This window comes from Nelumbo lutea, chromosome 8, assembly GCF_056320005.1.
Source record: "Nelumbo lutea isolate HS-2025 chromosome 8, American lotus-T2T, whole genome shotgun sequence".
NCBI classification, from domain to species: domain Eukaryota; kingdom Viridiplantae; phylum Streptophyta; class Magnoliopsida; order Proteales; family Nelumbonaceae; genus Nelumbo; species Nelumbo lutea.
Genome location: NC_142691.1, coordinates 35,421,107 through 35,448,615, shown reverse-complemented (window position 1 = coordinate 35,448,615; position 27,509 = coordinate 35,421,107). Strand labels below are relative to the sequence as shown.

The 27,509-nt window shown below is 38.0% G+C and overlaps 1 protein-coding gene across 2 annotated transcripts in view; it reads left to right on the top strand.

Moving 5' to 3' along the window:
- Nucleotides 1-27,509, top strand: part of LOC148843803 (pentatricopeptide (PPR) repeat-containing protein / CBS domain-containing protein) — an 81,618-nt gene that overhangs the window by 28,189 nt on the left and 25,920 nt on the right. For both annotated transcript variants that reach the window (XM_088959832.1, XM_088959833.1), the window contains exons 7-8: nucleotides 5,453-5,588; nucleotides 26,629-26,861. In XM_088959832.1, the coding sequence (XP_088815958.1) occupies nucleotides 5,453-5,588; nucleotides 26,629-26,861 (369 nt within the window). The remainder of the gene's footprint in view (nucleotides 1-5,452; nucleotides 5,589-26,628; nucleotides 26,862-27,509) is intronic.

The following is a 27,509-nucleotide window of genomic DNA, read 5'->3' as shown; positions in this document are numbered from 1 at the left end:
GTTTTCTCATGCTTGGTATGTTTTAGTATTAATGGGTGTTTTGAACTAGGCTTTATTTACTTTTTCCTGTTCTTTTGTGGTGGGAGGTTGCTTTGAACTGATTTCTTTAAGTTTATCACATGTTTATATGAATTGTGATAGAAATAAGCAATTAGAAATTTATATACTCTTCCCATGAAAAAGAACCACTCACATTTTGTAGATTCCAATGCTTTCTTATTTTAATGAACGCGTTCCTTGGAAAGGGAGGTTGCTTTCAGCCTTTTTTGGTTGGATCACATTAGTAAAATATGTTCTGTCTTCTATACAATTACACATGATGATGGTGTTTGATGTTCCTAGTTCCTTGATAATAGGTTTGGAAAAATGAAAAAAAATTTAGCCACATTTTTTTTTTTTGGAATGGGGCTGAAGATGAAAATATATTTGATTGGGTCGCTTGGAATGATGTTTGCAAGAAAATAAAGGATGAATGTGGGTTGGGAATGAAGAAACTTGGTAATCTTGAAAAAGTATCCAAATTGAAAGCCTGCTGTGCATTAAATGGTGAAAGGTGCTGGCTAAATTTTTTTGTGGCAAATATTTACATAATGAACATAATGATGACAAGAAAGCATCATCTACATGGAAACAAAATTGGAATTTATTGGAAGAGTTGGTGGATAAATCCATATGACATGTGAAAGAAGGGAAGGTGCTGTTTTCAATGGAAAGACTGAAGAGGGCAAATCCTTACCATAGAAACCAGTGAGCAACAACTCCATATAAATCTCCTATAGATTGCCATTATTAAAGACATTTTTAACATCCAGCCCTAAACTTATCTCATGCAGCTGGCTGGATCAAGCTAACATGAAATCAAAACAAGGGCTTAAATATGCTCTATACCAACTTGTCAAGCTGTTAACTAGCAGAACACTATTTTAAAGAGAGAAGAAAAAGACAGAAAGCAGACAAAGAAGAAAGGTGAGAGGAGAATAAAAAAAGAGAATGAGAGGAAGAAAGGGCGCAGAATAGAATGTTCCTGTCACCCCAATCATGTGTTCATAAGAGAGATTTTATGAAGTGTACATTGTACAATGCGTAAACCTTCTTGGCTGAACATAAAAGAAAGCATAATAGACTTAGGAGTGTCTAAGCTCACGACCCCCACTCCAAAGAGTCACTTGTATATTAAATAGAATGCATAATTACAAGAATGCCCATGTGGAGCAGAAAGAAAGAAATAAAAGGAATACATACTAACATAAAATAGTGAATTGTACAAAAGGACTATCCTAATAAAGTACATTAGGTTTCAGATTCTCCACGCTGCCCCTCAAAGTGTTGCGTAGACATAAGCATTAGTTTGTCTACAAGAAAGAAATGTCGAGCTCTAGTCATGGCCTGAGTGAAGATATCAGCAATTTGCATGTTTGAGGCCACATGAGGAGGAGAAATGGATCCAGCAGTGAAGAGATCTCTAATGAAATGACAATCCACCTCGATGTGCTTAGTCCTTTCATGGAAGACAGGATTAGATGCAATCTTGAAAGCAATAGTGTTGTCTACATAGAGAGGAGTAGGCATAGGAAATGGACTACTGAGATCTGCAAAAAGAGATTGCAGCCACACAATTTCAGTGCAAACTGACGACATATCTCTATACTCTTCCCCAGTTGAAGACTTGGGGACAGTTTGCTACTCACCCATAAAAACACACCATCCAGAAGTAGATCTATGAGTGTTAGGGCAACAAGCTCAACCTGCATCAGCATATGCTCTCAACTGAATGGGAGAGGAGGAAGAGAAGAACAGCACCTGAGAAATTGTGCCTCTAGGGGTGAGCATTCGGTTTATTTGGTTGAAAGCCGAACTAAATAAACCAAAATTTTAAAAATTGAACTAAAAAAATAAAAGCCGAAATCGAAGTCGAATTATAGAAAAATCGAAATAACCAAAACTGAAATTTTTGGTTCGATTTTCAATTGTTTCGATTAAAACCGAATTCTAATAATATATACTTTATTATATAGTATAACATATACTATATGTTATATATTATAAAATATATATTATGAAATCAAATTTCATTTTATTATATATTAATATATAAATATTATATATTATATATTATATATAATAATAGAAAGTTCGGTTAATTCGGTTAACCGAACTTCTAACTCTAAAAACCAAAACCGAAAACCGAGTTAACCAAAAGCCAAAAATTTCGGTTTGGTTTTTTGGTTTTAACCAAATAGTGCTCACCCCTATGTGCCTCTGGCGTAGTGAATAATGTGATGGACAATAGTCATATGAGGTTGATGAGGAGCGGAGACAAATTGACTAAGAACCTGAACAGCATGTGAAATATTAGGACTAGTCATGGCGAGATAGATGAGAGACCCTACAAGTTGGCGATAGAGGGTAGTATCTTGAAGCAACTGGCTATCAGATTTAGATAATTTAACATCCAGCTCCAAAGGTGTATCAATGTGTTTCTTGTCATTGAGACCAAGAAGTTTAAGAAGATCATAAGCATATTTCTGTTGGCAAACAAAGTACCCCAAGTACTATGATGAACTTCCAAGCCTAAAAAGTAGACGAGGGCCCAAGTCCTTTATGTGAAAGGAGTCATGAAGTAAGGACTTCAATTCTTGAATGTTTTCATTGTCATCAATCTTCGTTCTATTAAGATAATGCTTTCATTGTTTGTCTGTTGGTAAACAAAGTATCCCTGAGTACTGTGAAAGGCCTAAGTCCTTCTATTAAGTATTTAAATATGTCAATATCAATTTTCTAATATAAAAAATAATGTTCTTTCATCAATCTTCATTCACAAAGCACAACCTATACAAAAAGTAAGTTTATTGCCTATACAAAATCTTAAAATCATATTCTCATATGTCCATTGACTCCATTTATCCATTCTTGTGTCTTATTCCCTCAAGATTCCAACATTCATTCTTCCTCATCATTTTCCTCTTCTTCATTTCGAAATTCAACATCATCTTCATACTCATCAGATTTGTAATCATCCATGTTCTCTTCTTCTGTTTTTTCTTCTATGTCAAATTCTTCCTCTTCTTCCAAATGAAGTTTGGAATTTGATGTGCTAGGTCTTTTAGAATTGGTTAATTTTGGCCACTTGGCTCGTAACTGAGAAGTTGTGCTCGAGCCCCTAGATCTTGTATATCTTGGTGGCTCTTCAACTCCAGAAGCACTAGCAACATCTCCCCATGTCAATGAATCACCTTGAAACACCAATTCATCTTCAGCCCCATCCATCTCTCCCAATAACCACTCATTGCTCTCATCAATATCTTTTAGAGAGATGGGATTGATTTAACTGCATGAATCAAAACTCTCTTTCAGCATTTGGTTGAACTTAATAAACACAAAATCATTCTCTTTTTAGTATGAATTTGTGAATTCATAAAATAGCATTGAATTACTGAAAAATTAAAATTTAACTGTAAAATATAAATATAAGATAAATTGTTACACAAGTAAATTTATTAAAGACATACATGCTTAAGCACACTCTAGTTCCGCTCGCAACCAGATGCACTGCATGTTAAACTTAGAATTTTGATAGAAATTTTTTTGTAGATTTGGAGCTGAAGTACCAAATGCTGTCCACCAGTCAGCTGAAAAAATATAAATATTAACTAAATTAGCAAATTAACTAAATAAAAATAGCAATTATTAAAATAACTAAAAACAAATATTAATTGACAATATATCAACATTTACCCGGTGCTTTTATATTTCTTTGCCAGATAGCCATGTTATTGGTAGCTCATCGATGATTATATTCAGCTTGTTTTTGTCACTTTCAAACATCTGGATTACTCTATAAAGGCCATCCGAATCAATTCTTTCCGCATCATCGTAATAAAATTGAGGATTCAAATAGAAACCAGCTGTGTGCAATGGTTGGTGGAGTTGTCACTCCCATCTCTTATCAATAATCTCAAAAATTTCTGAGATCTTTTCCCTTTTACCATTAAATTCCTTCTGAGTTGCTTCCTTTGCCTTATCAACAGCCTCAACCCATAGACGGCTTGTTTTCATGATCTACCAAGCGTAAGACATGAACAAGAGGGTTGCACACCTTAAGAATATATACAATGTTATTCTAAAGTGAAGGCATCATTGTTGTCTCTACAACCCTTCTACCCTTGCCTTCCTTTGCCCACTTGCTATCACTCCACTCAGTAGAATTGAACATTTCCCTCAAGTTCCTCTTTTGCTTAAAAATGCTTTGTAATGTAAGGTAGGAGGTAGCAAAGCGGGTTTTGGCTGGCCTAATAAATTCCTTTTGACTTGTAAGCTTTCTCATTAAGTTCAATAGGCCCAGATGGTTGTATATGTATCTCATTAGTGCTATTGCTCTCTCAATAGTCCTCTTGACAATAGGTAATTTCCCAATGTCTTCCAAGATGAGGTCCATACAATGGGCAGCACACGGTGTCCATGTCAAATGAGGATATTTAGCCATGAAATATTCTCCTAATGACACAATGATAATTTAGGAAACATGACATTAAAAATAATAACTAAGTAAAAGCTATAAATAAAATAAACAAGTTAGAAAACTTAACGGCCAAAACATAGTTTGAAACATTCTCAGTAATGACTTGAATCACATTCTTTTCCCCAATCCCAAATATCAACCACAGTAGGATAAGATATAAGTAGATAGTAAGCACTCTCACAATTGGGTTTACACAGAATACATCATTTTGGGGATATACACAGAGAGGGTTGTAGCATGTCCAAGGTGTTCATCTTCCCATGGACCACTCCCCAACAAAAGGCTCCTACTTCAGGCAGGATGAGTTTGCACCATACCACTTTGACTGGAAAGCCAGCAAGGGGATTAGAGCTACAAAGAGACTTGAACAACGAGGCACAAGAGAAAAAAAACCTTTTGGGTGAGGGACCCAAATGCTTTTGTCTGGTTCAGAAGGGTCTAAGCACACATTGTCATTGAGTTGCAATAGACCAGTTGGAGACAACAATTCCTCGTTCCTTAACCCTCTATGAAATCCAAAATCCCAATTATGACCCACCGGAGACAACAAAGGGGCAATGAAATTTGAGACAGACTTATTTTTATTAAATGGCTGTTTTAAGGTCTTCTAGATGTTATTGTTGTATATTTATGTGTTGGAGACCTTGTATAAAGACTCTAGAGTTCTAAGGCTTCCATGTACCTCCCTCTCATAGGCTGATTTATTTTGAGAATTAATAAATTAAGTTGACTGTCCTCCCACAGGGAGTAAATTTTGGGGCTTAAATGGTGGTTTCTTATTTTTATGTATTTGTAATGAGGGGAAGGGTTATCCATCAGAAAAAATGAGGGGAAAGATTTTTTTTTAGTGTTATGTGGAGGTAGATTGTAGATTTGTCTATTGAGAAATTTGTATCTCTTTCCTAATATTCTTGTGAAAAAATTGATTTACAGGGTTTTGGAGATGGCAAAGACCTTCCTTCTGTTCAGAAGATTGTGATGGAAATAAAATCATCTCATGATTTGTTTGTTGATCGAGTTGCATACACTGCAATAATTGATGCGCTCCTAAATTGTGGCTCAATGAAAGGCATGCTACATTTGTGATTCTATGGAAGTTTTCTTGATCAGATTGTTTTGGGGAGCTCTGACATTTTTGGTATTTGTTTAATAATACTGGAAAAACAACCGAGAGCAACAGGATTTAAAACAGTGGAACTTGTGTCCATTTAAGATAGGAAACCTAGACATAAGATAAAATCTTGTTTTCCAAGAAAAAATATTTCATAAAAAGAATGATGAAACATAAAGCTTTTATATACATTTATGGTTTATTTAAGATATATAATAAAGAAAATTCATTAAATAATAAAAGGTGTACAAAGAAACCAGGCGACAAGGCATCATCTACTGGAAAAACTACAACCATAAACTCCCAACATATACCGACTACAACTAATTCAAAACAAAGAATCAAATCTTTAAAGTGTTCCAAAAATCAGCAAAGAAATTCTCTCTTCTTGAGCCTTCCAAATCTTGGGTGACCAACATCCTCTCCACCAGCCTTGAACCAATAACAACACACAACTGTGGAAGTGATGGGGGATAGTTCTGTATTTTTACATTTCTTGTACAATTCCTTTTTGGACATTACTTGTATTATTCTTTATGAGAGGGCAGAATAGTCCTTTCGTTTCATTAACATAAAGTCTGTTTTCTTGGGTGTAGGTCTCATTAGACACACCCATACAGATTGTATTCTCCTTCTTCCTCTCTTCTCTTTCTCTCTTAATGATCTTCTAATTCTGACATGGTATTATAGCAGGTCTCCAATCATCTGAATAGAAAATACCGTGGAGAATATTTTGATTTTCAACAGTTTGAACTGTTTTCCCGCTCATACAGGTGCTTAGGGCTGTTTTGATTAGCCTTAGTCTGATTGTTCCTAGAAGCTGCGAACCTGGTTCAGTTTTCTATTTGACTCTCTCTCAACAGCTGCTGGATCTGCACAATACTTTGTTTTCTGGGTTCCCGGATCTTCTCTAAGGAGATCCAGGTATGATCTGTGTCTGCATATAAGGAGGCCTTCGAATTCTCATCTTCACAAAGAGGGTATGATCTGTGTTTGCGTATAACTGAAGTGAACGAGGGCAGCCTTGAACCTCTTAAACCAGACCCCAGGTGATTAATTAAGACCATAGAGTGGCTTCTTCAGTTTACATACTTTACCCTGCATTTCTTTTCCATACATCCCAGGAGGAAGAGACATATAGACTATTCTATGCAATTCTCCATTCAAAAAAGCATTCTTTGCATAAAATTAATAGAGCGGACAGTCACAATTATCTGCCAAGAATAACAAAACTCTCATAGAAGTCATCTTAGCAATAGGGGCGAATATCTCCAAGTAGACAATTTAATATGTTTGTGTATACCCGTTCGCAACAAAATGTGCCTTGAACCTTTCAATAGAACCATCTGCATGATATTTCAAGGGGTAAACCCATTTGCACTCAATAGGTTCCTTCCCTTCAGGCAAATCAACTACATCCCAAGTGTCACTATTATGCATGGACTTGTGGGTAATCCAATTTTAGAAGCATTCAAGGGAGAGTTCTAATATTCTCAAATAACTTCTTTTTCCTTAAAAGTATTCTCAATCCTAAATGCTTCACCCAAGTAGTGCCATCTTGAGTCTACTCAGGATTGATTGGTGTGGTGATTTTTTTGAGGGCTGAAATTATGGCTGTGCTGGAAGGTCTTCAAAGGGCTAGAGAGCTATATATCTAGAAGCTAGTTATTGAGGAGAGACTCAAAGTTGGTTATTGAGTGGTTACAAAAGGAAGAGGAAGCTGGATGGTGGTGGCATATAAATGATAAAAGGAGTAAATGCTTGTCTCGAGGAATGGAAATCAATGTGCACTGGGTGAAAAGGGATGCTAATTCATTTGCTGATACACTAGCAAAGCAGGTGGTGGGAAGGGATCATTTATTTTAGACTGTATTGTAGTCATGTTATCTGTAATTGGTAGAATTTAGAGAACTCTCAAGTGGTGAAGCCGATCCTCCCGAGGATCGTTCACACTCCTTTGCTGATTGCCTATGTTCATCCTTGGCCCTGAAAGTTATCAAGCCTAACCGTGTTGATCTTGATGCGAAAGCTATTTCTTTTCGGGGGCGGGGGGGGGGAATCTATGGTTTTCTTCTTAGAGGAAGAAATCACCAAAATTTGTTCTCCTCTCCACCTGTTTTTTGTTGGTAAATGCTCTTATGGTAGACCTCCTATTCAAGTGATCAAAGAGGTGCTGATAGGAACTTTCAAATTACAACACAATATAGTGATTATTACTATTGGTCAGAGGCATGTCTTAATCAAATTTGAATATGAGGAAGAATTTCTTAGGGTTTGGTTGTGTGGATCTCTAAGAATTAAGGATTTCTTGTTTAGGTTCTTTAGATGGTCTCTAGATTTTGAGAAGGGTAAAGGGTTATGAACCTTCGATTGTCCCTGTGTGGATAATCCTTCCTCAACTTCCCTTGAACTTCTATATTGAGAAATGCCTCAGATCCATTGCTTCTAGTGCTGGTACGGTGCTCCAGATTGATTCATCCACGGTGAACATGACTAGAACGTTGGCGGCTAGGGTTTGGGTGGAGATCAATCTTCTTTGTGAAACCCATCTAGGTTTGGATTGGTGTAGGAAAGGAGGGATTATGGCAGTGAATTATCTATGAACTGCTGAAATAAAAAGAAATCAAACCCAAAACCCTATCCAACTAGAGAGTTTTCGATTTTCAGGTTAAGGAGAAGGATTGGGTGAGGTGCTCAGGGCTTGGGAGGCTTATTTTGATCCCCGGAAGTGTGCGATTGAGATTTGAAGAAGGTTGGGAAGCTCTGGTAGGAGTGGCTACCTCTTCTCTCTTCCTCCTTGACAGTTGGGTGCAGTGAAACCCTAGTTTTTGAATCTCCTGGTATTGGACTGACCTCAGTTAGGTCTATAGAGACTGAAAAATTAATTTTTTAATTTTTGTTTTTTTTGATAGATAGTTTTTTGATTTTTGTTTGATCAATGGAGCAATTCGAAAGTGAAATGAAGCAGATGCCGGTATTTGGGGTTGGTCCGATAGATTCCTTTTTGACTGGAGTGACCACAATTAAACTAGATGGAACCAATTGTCTAGCATGGGCACATTCTATACGAATTTATGTTTGTAGTAGAGGTAAATAGGGTATCTCATAGGCATTAAGGAGAAACTTGCAAAGACAGACCCTGCATATGAGAAATGGATGCAAGAGAACTACGCAGTGATTGGATGGTTAGTCAACTCTATGCAGCCCCATTTAAGTCAATGTTACCTTTGGATGACTTTAGTGAAGGAGATTTGGACAATGTTACAAAAACATATTCACAGAAGTTAAATGTTGTAAGAGCCTATAAGTTGAAGAGTGATGTGAACAATCTGAGACAGGGGGAGAAGAGTATAGTAGTTTACTACTCCATGTTGAAGTCACTATGGTAGGAAATTGATGTTATGGAGACAACTGTATGGGAGAACAGTAAGGATGCAGAGACATTTAGAAAACTAGTGGAATGAAACAGGGTGTTTGAGTTTCTTATAGGACTCAACCTTGAGTTTGACATTACTAGGCAAAATATCTTGGACAAAGATGAGGTCACTCTTGCTCAAGAATATGCTATGGTAACTAGTGAAGAGAGTAGGTGACAAGTACAGTTACAAGGACCACCCTACAGAACACTTTGCACATGTTGGAATAAAACCAAAAGGGCCGACTGAGAAGAAAGAAGTGATATGTGAATACCATACGAAACCAAAGCGTACTACGGGCACTTGTTGGAAACTTCATGTAGACCTTCTCCTGGATAGGCTTTAGAACAACAACAATAACAACTTTAAGAAGAATGGTCGGACTAGGAAGCCTAAGAATGCTAATGTTCCACAATGCCTGAGGGTGGAAATAGAGAAAGTGAAGAAAAATCAGCTATGGAGCATCTGACAGCAGTAAAGGCAAAATTTGAAAAGTATGGGAGGTTACTTAATCACTTGGAGACTACCGTTTCAACATCCAACCGTTCAGGCAACTCCTCATCATCTGTATTTGCTTACTCAGGTACTCATGCTTTTGCAAATCATGCTATTGCTTCAGGTAATAATAAAATCCCTTGGATTATTGATTTTGGTGCATTAGACCATATGACCAGTATATTTAGCCTCTTTTGTTCATATCAGTTCCTCTCTAGCAGAGAGAAGATATCCCTTGCTAATGGGTCTCTTGTTTCCATCTCTGGCAAAGGAGATATCAAAGCCTCTGACACTCTTCTCTTATCCTCTGTTCTTCATGTCGCCAAGCTTAATACCAACCTTTTATCTATTAGTAGCTTGACTGAATCAATGAACTGTAGCATAACCTTCTTTCCTACTCATTGTATTTTTCAGGACCTGAAATCTCAGAGGATGATTGGGAGTGGCCATGAGGCAAATGGAATATACTTGCTGGACACACCTGATAAGAGTCTTGGACCAACTGATAGAGTAGTTTTAGAGTCTGTTTTGTCAGAGCCTATTGATAGAGTAATGTTATGTCATTTACATTTTGGTTATTTACCTTTGTTTGCTTTGAGCCATTTGTTTCCCGGCATGTTTAAGGGAAAATCTCTAATGAGTCTTTACTGTGAGTCATGTGAATTTGCGAAACATTGTAGACATTCTTATTCAGTAAGTAATAAAAGATCTATTTCTCCTTTTCATGTTGTGCACTCTAATGTTTGGGGGCCATATCATTTTCCTACTATGGGGGGTTACAAGCATTTTATCCTCTTTATTGATGATTTTTCTTGCTATACTTGGATTTACTTCATGAGATCCCAGGATGAAGTACCAATTATTGTGCAAAAGTTTCATGAACTTATTCTTATCCAGTTTAACACCCGGGTCAAAATATTTCGATCTAATAATGCTAAGGAATATTTTGAGAAGAACCTTTCATCCTACTTTGAGACCTTTGGGGTTATTCATTAGAGTTATTGTTCCTACACTCTACAACAGAATGGAGTGGCGGAAAGGAAGAACCGCCATGTGGTTGAGGTTGCTAGATGCTTCCTTTTTGCATCTTTGTTCCTATTAAATTTTGGGAGGACGCTATCCTTACTACTACATATTTGATTAACCATATGCCCTCCCGGATTCTAGGTTTCAAAACCCCGTTTAGCCTTATTTTTCCGGATGAGGATCTCTTTTCTTTTTTTGGTCAATAACAATAAGCTTCATTTATGAATAAGGTTTGTGAAACTTTTATTATAGAAAGGGGGAGGTAAACTATCTTAACTCCCCAACAACAAAAGGACAAAGAAAAAGACTAAAAATTAGCCTAAAACAGAGATTCCTTAACCACCCCTTGCTTAGCTAACCTATCAGCCCTTGAGTTAGCACTTCTCTTCACCCAGCTGTACTTCACCTCAATATGCTTACTCAGCCATTTAAATTTTTTCTTCTCATTGCTGTAGCTCCACAAATCACTGTTGTCTCCTTTCAGCCACCTAATCACCACCTCTGAGTCCCCTTCAATAACTAAGCATCTGATGTTTAATTCTCTTGCACTTTGAATTCCTTGAAGTACTGCTAGAATTTCTGCCCTAAGAGAATTACCCTCTCCAATTGGGCCTAAGAACATGGCAATAATAATCCCATCCTCATTCCTGAACACACCCCCAATCCCAAAAGGCCCTAGATTCCTTAAGAACTTCCTTGAAAATTCAATTTTATGAATCCAGCGGGAGGGAGGGGGGGACCAAGAGGGCCTAAAGGTCTTCTTACAATGGGTAGAGGTAGCTACCTCTTTCCACTTTCTCAATAAGTCAGCCATGGAAAATTCAGAGAATAGCTCCATGGATTTCAGCCAGTGAGCTACCCTTAAGTGTATCAGTTCTAGTAAGTTTTCTGTGGTTCTTTCCTTGTCTTAAAATATTCATGAGTTTCTCTCTTCCCATACTGACCAGCACACTACTGCCCTAATGCTTCTCCACATAACCTTCCCTCTTTTCTTAGGCCATCTAAAAAACGCAGAAGAGAACAAGCTTTGCACACTCACGGGGGGATTCCAAGTACACCCAAAAAGGGAGAACACCCACTCCTAAATAGTTTTAGTAACCGGACAAGTAACCATAATGTGGTACCTCGTTTCCCCATCAGCTTTGCAAAGATTACACCTATTGGGAAGTAAACAATAATTGGGCTTCTTTCTTTGAAGCAAGTCATTTGTGTTAATTCTTTCCAGGAAAATTTCCCAACAAAAACTACCAACCCGAGGAGGAATGGGTTTTCTCCAAATCTCTTTAATGGGGAAGGACAACCCAAGAGGAATAGTAGGCTGAACTAAAGTCTCAATAAACGAAGCACAAGGAAAGGAACCAAAGGAGGAAGGGGTCCAGACTCTGGTGTCTCCCTTACTAGGGTCCAAGAATACATTTGCAAGGAAGGCTAGCAAAGATGAAATACAACCACAATCTGTATCCCTAATTGCCCTTCTCAGGCCCAGGTTCCACCCAAAACTAGAAGAAGAATCAGAAGGAACTAAGAAAGAGGAGATGGGTTCATTTTTCAAACTTGACAAAGCATACAAAGAGGAAGGTTGGTCCCTCACGGGTAAGTCCCAAACCCAAAGTTGCTCCCAAAATTTTATTTGATTACTAGAGTTCAAATCATACTTGATCTAAGGGGAGAAAACTGGAAGCGGATCATGAATGGATTTCCAAGGGGAAGCGGCTATAGCGCTTGCCAAAATTCCTGGCCCTATCGTTCTCATCCAACCCATGTGTGCTAGCCACTATCTTCGTCCACAATTTGTCCATTTCCAGTCGAAACCTCGACAACCATTTCCCCAACAACACCATGTTTCTTTTCCTAATATTCCCAATCCCAAGCCCCCCTAGCTTCTTGCTCGTAGTTACCACCTTCCAACTCACCCTATGGTCTTTCTTCTCCACTCCTGGTTCTCAAAAAATCCCTCATTAATCGTTTCTTTTCCTCTTCGAGTCTTTGGGTGCACCTGCTATGTGCATGTTCATAATCATTAGAGACACAAATTTGAGCCTAAGGCATATAAGTGTGTCTTCTTAGGTATGCCTCCACATAGAAGGGACATTGTTGTTTTGATTTGGTTCGTGACACCCACTTTGTCTATAGGGATGTCACATTTGCTAAGTCTATTCATTTCTTTAGTATCTCTTGAGGGGGAGCATTTTGAGGAGCCATTTGCTATGTCTCTAGCTATTCCTCTTCCAGTTCCTTTTGAGTATTCTGTTGGGTCATCTTTTTCTGTTGCTTCTCCTTACACTATGTCTACCTCTTCCAGTTCCAGAGGTGGTACGAAAGACAAAGACTCAGGCATGGGCAAGTTGTTTCCACTCTTTCAACATAGCCTCTTGCACCTCCCATCACTACTCAGGTCACAAGGCAGCCTTCCTTTGACCCATCTGTTACCTTCCCAGACCTTGACCTTCCTATTGCCCTTCGCAAAGACAAGCGGAAGTATACAACACATTGTATCTCTAAAAACCTGTCCTACGACCTTCTTTCCCCAACGTATTATTCTTTTCTTGCTTCTGTTTCTACCCATATGATTCCTAGGTTTGTATCAGAAGCCTTGTCCAAACTTGAATGGAGCGATGCTATGATGACTGAGCTAGATCCTTTGCATAAGAACCATACCTGGGATATTGTGGACTTGAAGGAGTTAGTGGGTTGTAAATGAGTATTCACTATCAAGTATCATTTGATGGTACAATTGAGAGGTTTAAAGCTCGATTGGTTGCTAAAGGCTACATTTAGATGTATGGTACTGATTACCTTGAGACTTTTGCTCCTATGGCTAAAATGACTTCAGTTCGAGTTTTTTTTTTTTTTTTTTTAGCTGCTACTTTTCAATAGCCCGTTCACCAGTTTGATGTTAAAAATGCCTTCTTAAGTGGAAACCTACATGAAGAGGTCTATATGTCTTTACTTCTAGGGGTTTATGGAAAGGAAATGCAAGGGAAATTGTGTAAATTGAAGAAGTCCCTTTATGGTTTCAAATAGTCTCCTAGAGCCTAGTTTGAGAGATTTAGAGCTGCTCTTGTTTCTTTTGGTTACCCACAGACTCAACCTGACCATACTTTATTTGTGAAGAGAAGTTACTCCTTGGTGACTTTTTTGATTGTTTATGTTGATGGCATTGTGGTTACTGGTAATGACACTCAGGAAGTGATTAAGCTCAAAGGTTTCTTAAACACTGAATTTGAGATCAAAGATTTGGGGGATTTTAGATATTTCATGAGAATTGAAGTTGCTAGATCTAAGGATGGTATCTTCATTTTTCGGTGCAAGTATGCTCTTGATCTCCTTGTAGAGACTGGTAAACATGGTGCTAAACTGGTTTCCACCCCTATAGACTTAAACCACAAGCTTTGTGCTACTAATGGTGAACTATTGTCTGATAGGGGATTGTTCTAGAGACTTCTCGAGAAGTTGTTATATCTCTGCATGATTCGGCCAGATATTTCCTATGTAGCGAGTGTCATTAGTCAGTTGAAAGGCACTTCAGCGAAAGGTATTCTGTTTGCCAAGCATGGACACATGAAGTTGGAGGCATACACTGACGCTAATTGGGCAAAATGTATTGATGATAGGAGATCCATTTCAGGATACTGTGTTTTGGTGGCGGGGAACGTTGTCTCATGGAGTAATAAACAGTTTGTAGTAGCCATATCTTCAGTTGAAGCAGAGTACAGGGCAATGGCACGTGGAGTGTCTGAACCATTGTGGCTGAGATCACTTTTGGGAGAGTTATTGACTATGAAAAGCCAATGATGCTCTACCATACCCTACCTGTATCTGTACAGGTTGTAGAATCGCAAAACCCCTCATCCAAATAAAAAACCCACCCTGTTGGGGCAGGTAGGGGCAGATACCCACAGGGTTAGGGTAGAAATTTCTATCCCTGGAAACCACAAACATGGTGGCTGAGTGTTGAGCACTGCTTGATGGGCTGTTATTAGCCTCAGAGTTTAGATGTACAGAGCTGATTGTGTTTTCAGATTCCCAGACTTCGGTTGACTGTATAAATGGTGTATCTTCTCCTCCATGGTTGACCTAGTATCTTATAGTGGCAATCCAATCTGTTTCACTTCATTTTTCAATTCAACATATATATAGATAAGGGACAGTGGCTAACTCTTTGGCAAATGTAGGAAACTATGAACCCCACATTAAGTGTATTCGTGTGACACCCTGAGATGTACTTAGATTTAATTGATTAGGATCAACTTTCCTAGTAGGGTAAGTTTTATTCTATCTTATCTAGGATTAGTTTTATTTTTATCTTAGCTTTTATTGCCATGTAAGCATTAATGTTCTTTTACAATTAGGAAACTATGTATATAAATTGTCGGCAAGATATGATTTGCGACAAATTAAGAAAGATATGATTTGCTGCAAATTTAGAAAGATTTGATTTGATTGATTATAGATTTGATTTGATTACAGATTTGAATAAATTTAGGAAAGATTAGATTTGAATAAAATTGGGAAAGTCATATCCTAGGATTAAGGGAAAGATTTAATTAATCCCTATTTGAGAGAGATTCTAGGAGTAATTGAGAGAGATCCTAGGAGTTTGTCTCTCCTATCTTTTCTTATTTAAGTTGTATGCTCAACATGTTTTATCAACACATTATCAATACAAAAGTATTTCTTTTTCTCTCCCTCTTCATTTCTTCTTCTCTTCCTCTTTATTTTTCCACATGGTATCAGATCTTTAGGGTCCGATCATATGAATGTTAAGGTCGCCATGGTTGGCTCTGTTTTAGCCTCTTTAGATGCTACCAGTGGTGTGACATCTTTGGAGGGAGGTATTCAGTCAGCGGCCATCTCTCTTTCTGAGAGAGATGGTCTTAGTCCGTGCGGTTGGTGATCGACGATAAAGGAAAACTCGACTATTTGAATGGCGAAGTAAAACCGCCAGCCATTGATGATCCAAAGTACAGGCAGTGGCGTTCTGAAAATTCTATGGTTACCGCCTGGTTGATCAACTCTATGGATCCTGTGGTTGGAAAACCATTCATGTTCCTGCCGACTGCTCATGATGTGTGGGAAGCCGTTAGGGAAACCTATTCAAATTTGGACAATCATACACAACTGTTTGAACTGAATACCTGAATGTGGAAGAAAAAATCAGACAGTGACAACAAGTCAGGGGGAGATGTCTGCGCGCTTCAAGTTTCGGATCCAGGGCAGCAATCATCCTCAGAGTCTCTTCCTTTCACAAAGGAATAAATAGAGCACTTATATAAAATGTTTCAATCTCAATCGTTAAGAAACTCTAACCCATTCTACTCTCTAGCCCGGTCAGGTAATTTTTTCACTGCAACCATTGCTTGTACCAAATCTAATGACTCCTGGATATTAGATTCAGGTGCCACTGATCATATGACCGTCACTTCACAATTCTTCTCTTCATATACACCCTGTGCAGGGAATCAAAAGGTTAAAATTGCAGATGGTTCCTTTTCTACTGTTGCTGGGAAAGGAACTGTCTATTTCTCCTTCTCTAAACCTTAAAGATGTTCTACATGTTCCTAACCTATCATACAATCACTAATCTGTCAGCAATCACTAGTGACAATGAAGTTTTGTTATGCCATTATCGGTTAGGACATCCTAGCTTTTAATATTTAAAGCATGTATTTCCCAAGTTATTCATGAATAAAAATCATTCGTGTTTTAAGTGTGAATCTTGTGAATTAACAAAACATCATCGTGCTGTTTTTTTGTCCCAACCATATAAAAAATCAAAACCATTTACCATGATTCACAATGATGTTTGGGGTCCTTCTAGAGTAATAACTCTTTCTGGAAAGCATTGGTTCATTACTTTTATTGATGATCATACTAGGGCCACTTGGGTTTTCTTTTTAAAAGAGAAATCGCATGCTGAAAATGTGTTTAAAACTTTCTATAACATGGTTCAAACACAATTTCAGACTCAGATTAAAATTTTTCGAAGTGATAATGGAAAGGAATTTTTTAACAATGTGTTAGGGAATTTTTTTGTTGAGAAAGGAATTGTACACCAAAGTTCGTGTAATAATACACCTCAACAAAATGGGGTGGCTGAAAAGAAAAAACAAACATCTCCTTGAAGTTGCTAGAGCCCTAAGTTTTCAAACTAAGGTTCCTAAGTATCTTTGGGGAGAAGCTGTTTTAACAGCCACTTATTTGATTAATAGACTGCCTACACGAATTTTGGATTTTAAAACACCCATACAGGTTTTCATTGATTGTTTTCCAAACTCTCAGCTAGTGACAAACATTCCCTTAAAAATTTTTGGAAGTGTGGCCTTTGTTCATAACCATGATCCTAAATGTTCAAAACTTGATTGAAAAGCAAAAAAATGTATTTTTGTAGGCTATCCCACTAATCAGAGAGGTTACAAATGCTTTGATCCAATTTTGAAAAGGATGTTTGTGACTATGGATGTCACATTCTTTGAAGGAACCTCATACTACAGATACTCCTATCTTCAGGGGGAGAGCAACACTAGGGAAGATGGTCTTTTGGATGGTTTTGATTTAATGTTTGAATTTGTCCATAATGATGTTCCTCACAACCAAGTCACCGAAAGAAAGTGAGGCAGAAACTACAAAATCAGTGGAAACAAATGAATTAAATATTGAAAATGAACAACCTTTGTCGATGCCATTTCAAAATAAAAAAGCTGAAACAACAGAGATGTGTGCGAAACAGTATAAAGGCCTTGTATATTCAAGGGAACATCTAGCACTGAAAAGGAGAGGCACTATTCCGCAACATCAACAAGAATCTGATTTGAGGGTGGATCATGAAATTCATGATAATTCTCCAAAAATACCTGAAAATATTCCTCTAGGTAATTCTAATTCTTCCAGTCAACTTGATTTTCCCATTGCTCTTAGGAAAGGTGTTAGGTCTTGTACAAAACATCCTCTGTCAAATTTTGTATCTTACAAAAATATTTCACCTTCATATTGTGCCTTTATTTCACAAGTGTCTAGTGTATCCATTACTAACAGTATCCAGGAGGCTCTAAATGTTCCCGAGTGGAAAGAAGCTGTTTTTGAGGAGATGAGAGCTTTGGAAAAGAATGCTATTTGGGGGAAAGTGGATTTGCCGGATGGAAAGACAATTGTTGGTTGTAAATGGTTGTTCACTCTGAAGTACAACTCAGATGGATCCTTGGAGAGATATAAGTCTCGCCTAGTTGCTAAAGGCTTTACTCAGACGTATGGAGTGGACTACTCTGAGACCTTTTCTCCAGTGGCGAAACTAAATATAGTTCGAGTACTCTTATTTGTTGCAGCTAACCTTGACTGGCCACTAAATCAGCTGGATGTGAAGAATGCCTTTTTGAATGGAGACTTGGAAGAAGAAGTATATATGGAGCCTCTACCTGGTTTCACTAAGAAGTTTAGAATTAAGGTATGCAAGCTAAAAATGTCTCTATATGGACTTAAACAGTCTCCCAGTGCCTGGTTTGAAAGATTCACAAGGTTCGTTAAAAGTCAAGGTTATAGTCAAGGATAATCTAATCATACTCTTTTCACAAAAAGATCCACCAAAGACAAGGTATCGGTTCTGATTGTCTATGTTGAAGAGATGAGCAGACTAAAGCAGAGCTTACCCAAGGAATTCGAGATTAAAGACTTAGGCCAGCTAAGGTACTTTCTTGGAATGGAAGTGGCTAGATCAAAGAAGGGCATTGCGGTTTCGCAACGAAAATATATTCTAGACCTCTTGAAAGAAACTGGAATGAGTGGATGCAAACCTTCCGACACTTCGATAGAAGTTAAGGCTAAATCGGAGAAGTTAAAGATGGGGTTCCAGTAGATGTAGGTAGATACCAAAGGTTGGTAGGAAGATTGATTTACTTGTCACATACACGTCCTGACATTGCCTTCGCTGTGAGTATGGTGAGTCAATTTATGCACTCCCTGTACAAAGAACATCTTGAAGCTGTGTATCGAATTCTTAAGTATCTAAAAGGCACACCAGGAAAATGACTCTTCTTCAAGAAAAATGAGAAGTGAGGGGTTGAAGTGTATACAGATGCTGATTGGGCAGGCTCAATCACTGATAGAATGTCAACTTCGTGGTATTGCACATTTCTTTGGGGCAATTTAGTTACTTGGAGAAGCAAGAAGCAAAGTGTAGTTGCTAGAAGTAGTGCCGAGGATGAATTCAGATCAATGGCTCAAGGAGTGTGTGAGGTTCTTTGGCTAAAGAGGGTGCTAGCAGATCTTAAGAACAACATTGCTCATAATCCGGTTCTACATGACATGACTAAACATGTTGAGATTGACAGACACTTTAAAAAGGAGAAACTCGAAGAAGGAATAATTTGCACTCCGTTTGTACCAACCACGCAACAAGTTGCAGATATTTTGACTAAGGGCTTGTTGAGACAGCCATTTGAACTTCAAGTTAGCAAGTTGGGCATGATAGATATCTTTGCACCAACTTGAGGGGGAGTGTCGACAAGATATGATTGGTGGAAAATTAAGAAAGATATGATTTGTTGCAAATTTAGAAAGATTTGATTTGATTGATTACAGATTTGGTTTGATTATAGATTTGAATAAATTTAGGAAAGATTAGATTTGAATAAAATTAGGAAAGTCGTCCTAGGATTAAGGGAAAGATTTAATCAATCCCTAATTGAGAGAGATCCTAGGAGTTTGTCTCTCCTATCTTTTCTTATTTAAGTTGTATGTTCAACATGTTTTATCAACAGATTATCAATACAGAAGTATTTCTTCTTCTCTCCCTCTTCATTTCTTCTTCTCTTCCTCTTTATTTTTCCACATAAATTAAAGAGTGGGGCGGCTGTTTCAAGCACTCCAACAACTCTCTTCTTTCAAACCTTCTCCCACGAGTGCTCCTCTATCTCTCTTCTTCTCTTCTTTTTTTTCCTTCTCTTTTATTTTCTGTTCCAAACCTAAAGAATCTCTGTAGTCTTGTACGACTACTTAGTATCAGAGCCAAATTTAGGGCTTCTCATGTGAGTTTGATCCAACCAACCGGATGAGAATTACCTAGGGCTGGAAGAATAGAGAAAGCTCCCTTCAGCTGATTCTTGGAGGTTATTTATAGCAGCAGTCCAAAGATTGGATCAAATCTTTGATAACTTGGAAGAATCCGATGAAGAGAAGAGGATCAAGATCAGTTCTTGATCAAGACTAGAGGTGGCGATCAAAGTTTCAGAAGAATTCTGGTTCAAGATCGGTTTCTTCTATCAAGACTGAAGTTGATTATCAAGATCAAAGTTTCTCAGAATTTTCTGGTAAGTTTTCAAGCCTTTCTTGAAATCAGCAGCAAGGATCTCTTGATATAAGAGGTACAGTTAAGAAAAGAAACCCTTCCTTTCTGCATTTATTTTAGGGTTTAAGAGAAAACCCTTTCTTTGCTCTTTGGAAGATCTAGTAGTTTTTTTTTTTTTTTTTTAATTTACAGGACCGATACAGTTCAGTCTCAATAGGCCGACTGTCACAAAATTATGGTTTCTGAATCAGAACCCTCTTGTTACCTGCTACAGACCCAGTAGGCCATTTAGTACAGTGATTAGGAAGCATTCTAGTGGAGTTTAAAAGCCAAGGGGAGGGTGTTTTTGTGGCTGGTTCAAGCAACATGGCTGAAAACACCTTCCAGATTACAACTGTAAAGGTTGATGTTTCAAACTACTTAGAGTGGGCTCAATCAGCCATGATGGCCATTAGGGGAAGAGGAAAGCTGAACTATTTGTTGGGAGATGTGAAGGAACCAACCAAGGAAGATCCCACTTATGTTAAGTGGGTTTAGGAAAATTATTTGGTGATGACATGGCTGCACAACTCTATGCAGCAACACATCAGCCGAAATTACTTATGGACAAAAACAGCTAAAGAAATTTGGGATGTTGTGAAAGAAACCTATTCTCAGCCCCTTAATGTTGCTAGGGCTTATGAGCTGAAATGTGAGGTCAAAAATCTCAGACAAGGGGAGAAACAGGTCTTTGTTTTTTTCTCAACCCTAAAATCCCTGTGGCATGAGATTGACCGCCTTGAGACAACTGAATGGGAGTCAGAAAGATGAACAAACTTACAGAAATTAATTGAAATTAACAGAGTATTTGAGTTCTTGGCTGGTCCAAATTCTGAATATGATATTGTAAGACAGTAGCTATTGACAAGAGAAAGTGTGACTCTATCTCAAGCCTATTCCCTAGTGCATAGTGAAGAGACTAGGAGAAAGGTTAGTAGCAACCTTTCGAATCTGCCCTGGCAGTAGTTAAACCCAAGCTAGTGGGAGATAAGGAAAGGGATATGAAGAAAGAGGCTAAAAAGGACTTAGTTTGTGAACATTGCAAGAAACCCAAACACACCAAAGATACTTGTTGGAAGTTCCATCCACATCTAGTTCCAGCAAAACTCAGTAACAAAAAGGGTAATGCCAATATGGCTGTCAACACTGATAGTACAGCCTCAACGGCTTCAATAGGTACCCCTCTTGATACCCTAGCTGTTGTCTGAGCTGCTTTGACACAATTAGAAAGTGAAGTTAGTAATTCAATATCATCTCCTTAGCCATTATCAACTCCTTTAATCTCATCTTTTGCTCAATCAGGTAATCAGGCCTCAGCTTATCATGCTTTAGATCCAGGTAGTACAAAACATTCTTGGATAATAGATTTAGGAGCATTTGACCATATGACTGGCTTGCCATCACTTTTCTCTACCAATCATTTATCTTCTGGTAAAGACAAAGTATCCATTGCTGATGGATCCCTTGTTCTTATTTTTGGCAAAGGAGACATCAAGTTATCTAGTGCAATTTCCCCATCCTCCGTCCTGCATGTTCTTAAGCTTAATACTAACTTGCTCTCAGTTAGTAGCATTACAAAAGGGCAGAATTGTTCAGTAACCTTTTTTTCTGATCTATGTGTTTTTCAGGATCTGGAAACAAGGAGGGTGATTGGGACTGGTCGTGAGACAAATGGAATCTACCTACTTGGAGGAAGTTCTCATCAGGAAGATAGTGAAACTAAGAAATCCTTTGTTTCTCAGTTTGTTGATCAGGTGATGCTTTGGCATAATAGATTGGGCCATTTATCCTTCCAGGCTTTGAAAAGTTTGTTTCCTAGTATATTTGAATCTGTCTAGATGAATAGTTTGAAATGTGAACGTTGTGAACTTGCAAAACACTGCAGGACTACCTATTCGTTAAGTAATAATAGAAGCAACATTCCTTTTGAAATTGTACATACTGATGTTTGGGGACTCTATCATACCACTATCATGAAGGGGGCGGGGGGGGGGTATAGATATTTCGTATTATTTGTTAATGATTACACTCGATTTTCTTGGGTTTACCTTATGTGTTCTCGAGATGAGGTTCCAGCATTAACCTAGATCTTTTATCAAATGATTTTAACCCAATTTGGGGTCAAAATTAAAATTCTTAGATCAGATAATGCAAAAGAATATTTGCAAACCCATTAGCCTCCGACATGCTTGATCATGGGATTATCCATCAGAGTACCTGCCCACATACACCACAGTAGAATGGGGTTGCTGAAAGAAAGAATAGACACATATTGGAGGTAGCCAGAGGCATTATGTTTACCTCAAATGTGCCTATATGTTTCTGGGGGGATGCTGTTCTTACAACTGCTTATTTCATCAATCGGATTCCCTCACGGGTTCTTGACATGAAAACTCCATTTACCCTTTTATACCCTGATAAAGAATTGTTTACCATTCCCCTCAAAACCTTTGGGTGAACTTGTTTCGTTCAAATCCTTGGCCCTCATCATTCCAAATTTGATCCCAAAACCTCCAAATGTATTTTCCTTGGTTATGCCCAAACTCAAAAGGGATATTGCTGTTATGAACCGACTCAAAAGGGATAAACTCTATTATCCAAGGGTTTCTCCTCAGGGGGAGAATAGTGAAGTTGGAAGTTCCTTTTCCAATCCCATTAAGTGAAGAAGGATGTAATGGGGAAGGATCTCAAAGGTGCAAGGATGTGAGAGTCTATCAGAGGTGATGGAGACAGGTTGATTTTGACATCAGCAGTGCAGGCCAGTCCCAGTCCCCTCTGCAAATCCAGATCCAAGTACCACAGTAGCCCCAATTCCTTTTGCGGATCCAGATCTAGGTACCATAGTAGCCGTAGTTCCTTCTACAGATTCAGATCCAGGTACCACATATGCTACAAATGAGAGACATCTAACCATGGAGCCTTCACCTTCATTCAGTGACCTTGATCTCCCTATAGCAGTCCGTAAAGGCAAACGCCGTTGCACCACAACTCACTGCATTTCTCAGTTCCTATCCTATGATCATTTGTCTCCCTCCTACAAGTCTTTTCTCGCATCCATTGTTGATATTCCCATTCCTAGAACAATATAGGAAGCATTGGAAGTACCAGAATGGAAAGATGGAATAAAAGCATGGGAGATAGTTTATCAACCTAAAGGAAAGAAACCGGTTGGATGTAGATGGGTATTCACTGTGAAACATAATGCTGATGGTTTTGTTGAAAGGTATAACACCCGATTAGTTGCAAAAGGATTTACTCAGACATATGATATTGGCTACTTAGAAACTTTTGCACTAATAGCAAAGATGACCACTATTAGAGTACTATTATCTCTTGCAGCTAGTTACTCTTGGCCATTGTATCAAATGGATGTTAACAACGCTTTTCTCAATGGAGACTAGCAGGAAGAAGTTTACATGCAGTTCCCTCCAGGATTTTATGGTACGGAAACATGAAAGGTTTGTCAGTTGAACAAAGCTCTATATGGACTAAAACAGTCCCCCAAAGCATGGTTTCACAGATTCAGATGAGCCCTTGATAGGTTCAAATATGTGCAGGCTCAGTTAGACCACACCTTATTTATTAAGAGAGTGGGTTCCTCCGTAACCTTGCTTACCGTGTATGTGGACGATATTGTAGTTACCGGGAGTGATACTAGTGAAATTGAGTCTCTTAAGCAACTCTTTCATCAAGAGTTTGAGGTAAAAGATCTAGAGGAACTATGATACTTCTTGGGCATTGAGGTAGCTTGATCCAAGCATGGGATTTTTGTCTCTCAACGAAAGTATATTCTTGATCTGCTAGAAGAAACAAGAAAGTTGGGAGTTTAGTGAGAGCCTATTGAAGATAAAGCTATATTTCAACGGTTAGTTGGAAAACTTCTCTATCTTTGCCTCACAAGACCCTAACATCAGTTATGCAGTCAGTGTAGTTAGTCAGTATATGCACACTCCTAGAACTACTCACCTCCTTGTGGTTGAAAGGATATTAACATATTTGAAGAGGTCCCCAGGTAGAGGCATTTTGTTCAAGAAAAATGACCACATGAAGATAGAAGTCTAAATAGATGCCGATTGGGTTAGGTGTGTTGATGATCGAGGATTTACCTCTAGATATTGTGCTTTTGTAGGAGGTAATCTGGTATCTTGGACAAGTAAGAAACAAAATGTTGTTTCTCGTTCAAGTGCTGAAGCTGAATATGGGTCCATGGCAAATGGTGTGACTGAGATTCTATGGTTGAGATCATTACTTGAGGAATTGGGTATTGTTTATGAGAAACCCCTAATGTTGTACTGTGATAATCAGGCTGCCATCAATATAGCCCATAATCTAATACAACACGACAGAACTAAGCATATTGAAGTGGACCGGCATTTTATTAGAGAAAGGGTTACATCTCAAGAAGTATGCCTTCCCTACATCACCTTTGACATGCATCTTGTAGACCTTCTCAATAAGGCTATTTCAAGAAAGAAGTTTAGAAGAAGATCTGTGCAAGTTGGGAATGGCAAATATCTACTACCCAACTTGAGGGGGAGTGTAGGAAACTGTGGACCCCACATTAAGTGTATTCGTGTGACACCCTGAGATGTACTTAGATTTAATTGATCAGGATCAGCTTTGCTAGTAGGGTAAGTCTTATTCTATCTTATCTAGGATTAGTTTTATTTTAATCTTATCTTTTATTGCCATGTAAGCATTAAAGTTCTTTTACAATTAGGAAACTATGTATATAAATTAAGGAGTGGGGCGGCTGTTTTAAGCACTCCAACCACTCTCTTCTTTCAAAGCTTTTCCCACGAGTGCTCCTTCTCTATCTCTCTTCTTCTCTCCTTTTTTTTTCCTTCTCTTTTATTTTCTGTTCAAAACCTAAAGAATCTCTGTAGTCTTGTACGACTACTGCAAATATTTCTTGTGATCCCCAGCATGATTCCACGTTTACATCTCTTACAGACTGTGCCTCTGTTATTCAGTCCTCTATCAAGGATGTCACATCCGGTCTTCCTTATTTGCACATTCGATAGTTTCATTTTATTTTGTTTCTTGTTTTGCATGGCTTTCAGATCTTTTTGTATATCTATGAGCCGAACACGTGCTTGAATAGCTTCTTTCGAGGGGTGAGGTTTTATGTCCCCCCCCTCCTGGGCTTCTTTTCTTGGCATTAATAAAATGACGGTGGCTCCCCTCCACCGGGAGTAAATTTAGGGGTTTAAAAGAGTAGTGCCTTCCTGAAATTTGGTTTCTAATTGGGTATTGTTCAAGATGCCTTTCAGCCTTGATAGCTAAACGAATAGCCTCATTCAAATCCCAAACATCTTGGGCTGCAACTCTTTCTCGTATGAGTGGTTTGATGCCCTTAATAAATCAAGCAGCCTTCTACGATGGAGTTCCAGCCAACTCATTATGGATTAAAAGCTTGTAAAATTTAGATTCATAATCCTGAACTCCACAAGTACCTTGTACACAATACTGATATTGTTGGAACAAGTTTTGGTTATATTCATGTGTAAGGAATTGAGCCCAAAGTAGCTGCTTCATTCTCAGTCATGTCCTAATAGGTTGTTTTCCAACTTGAACTTTCTTCATCTGAACTTGATGCCACCAAGAGGCAACTCCTCCTTTAGGCTTATAGGAGACCTATTTCACCTTATTTTCTGCTGTCTCTACAAAATGAAAGAGTTTCTTCACCACACATCCAATCAAGGAAATCCTCAATATGCCACTGTTCATTGATGGGTGGCATCTCAATCTTCATCAATCCTTGTCACCCTTATTTTTTTTCTAGGTGGATGTTTAGTATTAATTGGCATTTCCTATATCCTGATTTTCATCTTCCATATCATCAAAATCTTCATCTTCATACATTTATAAAAAAAAAAAAATCTTCATCTTCATTACTACAATCAAGGCTGTTGCTAGGGCTTGGAAACATGGTTGTTCTTGGGGCTGCACATGATTCCCATTTTCAATTCCCTTTGTTGGTATAGTGGCAACCCCTAGTATCTTCTTGCATTGGGGCTGTACTAGGTAACTGAAGATTGCTCCTAGTGATTGCTTCAGTCAATCTAATAGCAGCTTGTAAACCTACAAAGCACACAACTTTTTGTTGCTGTAATCCTCTGATGGCTTATGGATTCTCTGATTCATCACTAGAAACACTGTTGTGGGCCATGCTTAAGAGAAAACTCAAGCTTTGATGCCCCATAATGCAAGAAAAACAAGTAGATCTGTTCTAATTATTTTTACAACAAAAATCATCTAAATTGATTGAGAAATTTAAGCATGAAGTAACATAATATCCTTATTTTCTTCCTAGAGCAGCACAAATAATGTCCTTATATAGTTGGTTCTTTTTAGGATGGTAACCAATACAATTCTGAAACACAAAAATACCCCTGCCCAAAATAATAAGAAAAACCTAAACATTACCCTATCTAAGAACTATAAGCCCTGTAAGACTCTTCCTAAAATTATTAACTGATTGTGAAGCAACCTAAGAAATCATTAAAACAGAATTAAAGCTAGAAAATTAGCTAAATTCGGGCATGTAATTGCTTCATTTTCTTGTTCTTTTTATATTGGTCATGTATTTCTTCATAACTAAGTGTGATGCCTGTACATCAATTCTTACATTTTTTCTGCATGTTTTTGTTAGAAACCTTTCTCTGTTGTCAACTATCAAACAAAGAGATTCAGTGGCAGAATTGCCAATTTATTCTTATTGTATTTGTCACATCTTTAGGTGCTCTTTGTATATTTGGAGAGATATTGAAGCAGGCTGGTTTAAATCCTGTCCTACGACCAAAGCCTCACCTCTTTCTTTCTATGATGCGGGCTTTCGCTATTAAAGGAGACTATAGAATGGTCAAAAGTCTGCATACACGCATGTGGACAGATACTTCAGGAACAATCACTCCTGCAGTTCATGTAGAAGCTGACGAGCTTCTCATGGAAGCGGCAATAAATGATGGCCAGGTAATACTGTAGTATATTTCAAAGTGTACTTGGTTTTACTGCAATTGGTCTTCCTTATTGCTGATTCAAGAAAGGGTCCATATCAACTTAGACCCACTTCCTCATGTTTTCCTGGCTATGTTAGGTCATCAGACTTACGAATCTGCCAATGTTTTGGACTTAAAATTACACAATCAGTTTGTTAGCTTTACAAGAACTTGTTGATATAGCGTGATTGGCCAGCATTACGTTTCCTTGTTGGGCCTGTTTTATGTTTTTTAATTGCTGTTTTACTACTGTTATTGGGAATTTTTATTGATTTGTTATTGGGCTCATTTATTTTAGTTTATAAATGTTTATTGATTGCTGCTTTATGTTTATTAAAGAGAACTGAGGACTAATTAGTTCCTACAATTTGCAATTCTTCTCCATTATTTCTCTCTATTTTTCTCTTATCTATACATTTCTTTTCTTTCTTCTTTCATTGAATCATTATGGCGGAACTTAATCTAGATTTATTGCTATAGTCAAGACAACTTGGTATTAGAGCACCCTCTGGTTCTACTAACTCTTCGGGCAATCCAACTACTACATTTGCACATTCAGGTATATGTTCTACTGCTAATCGTCTTCCCTGAGGCCAAATCCTGAAACACACATGAAGACAGA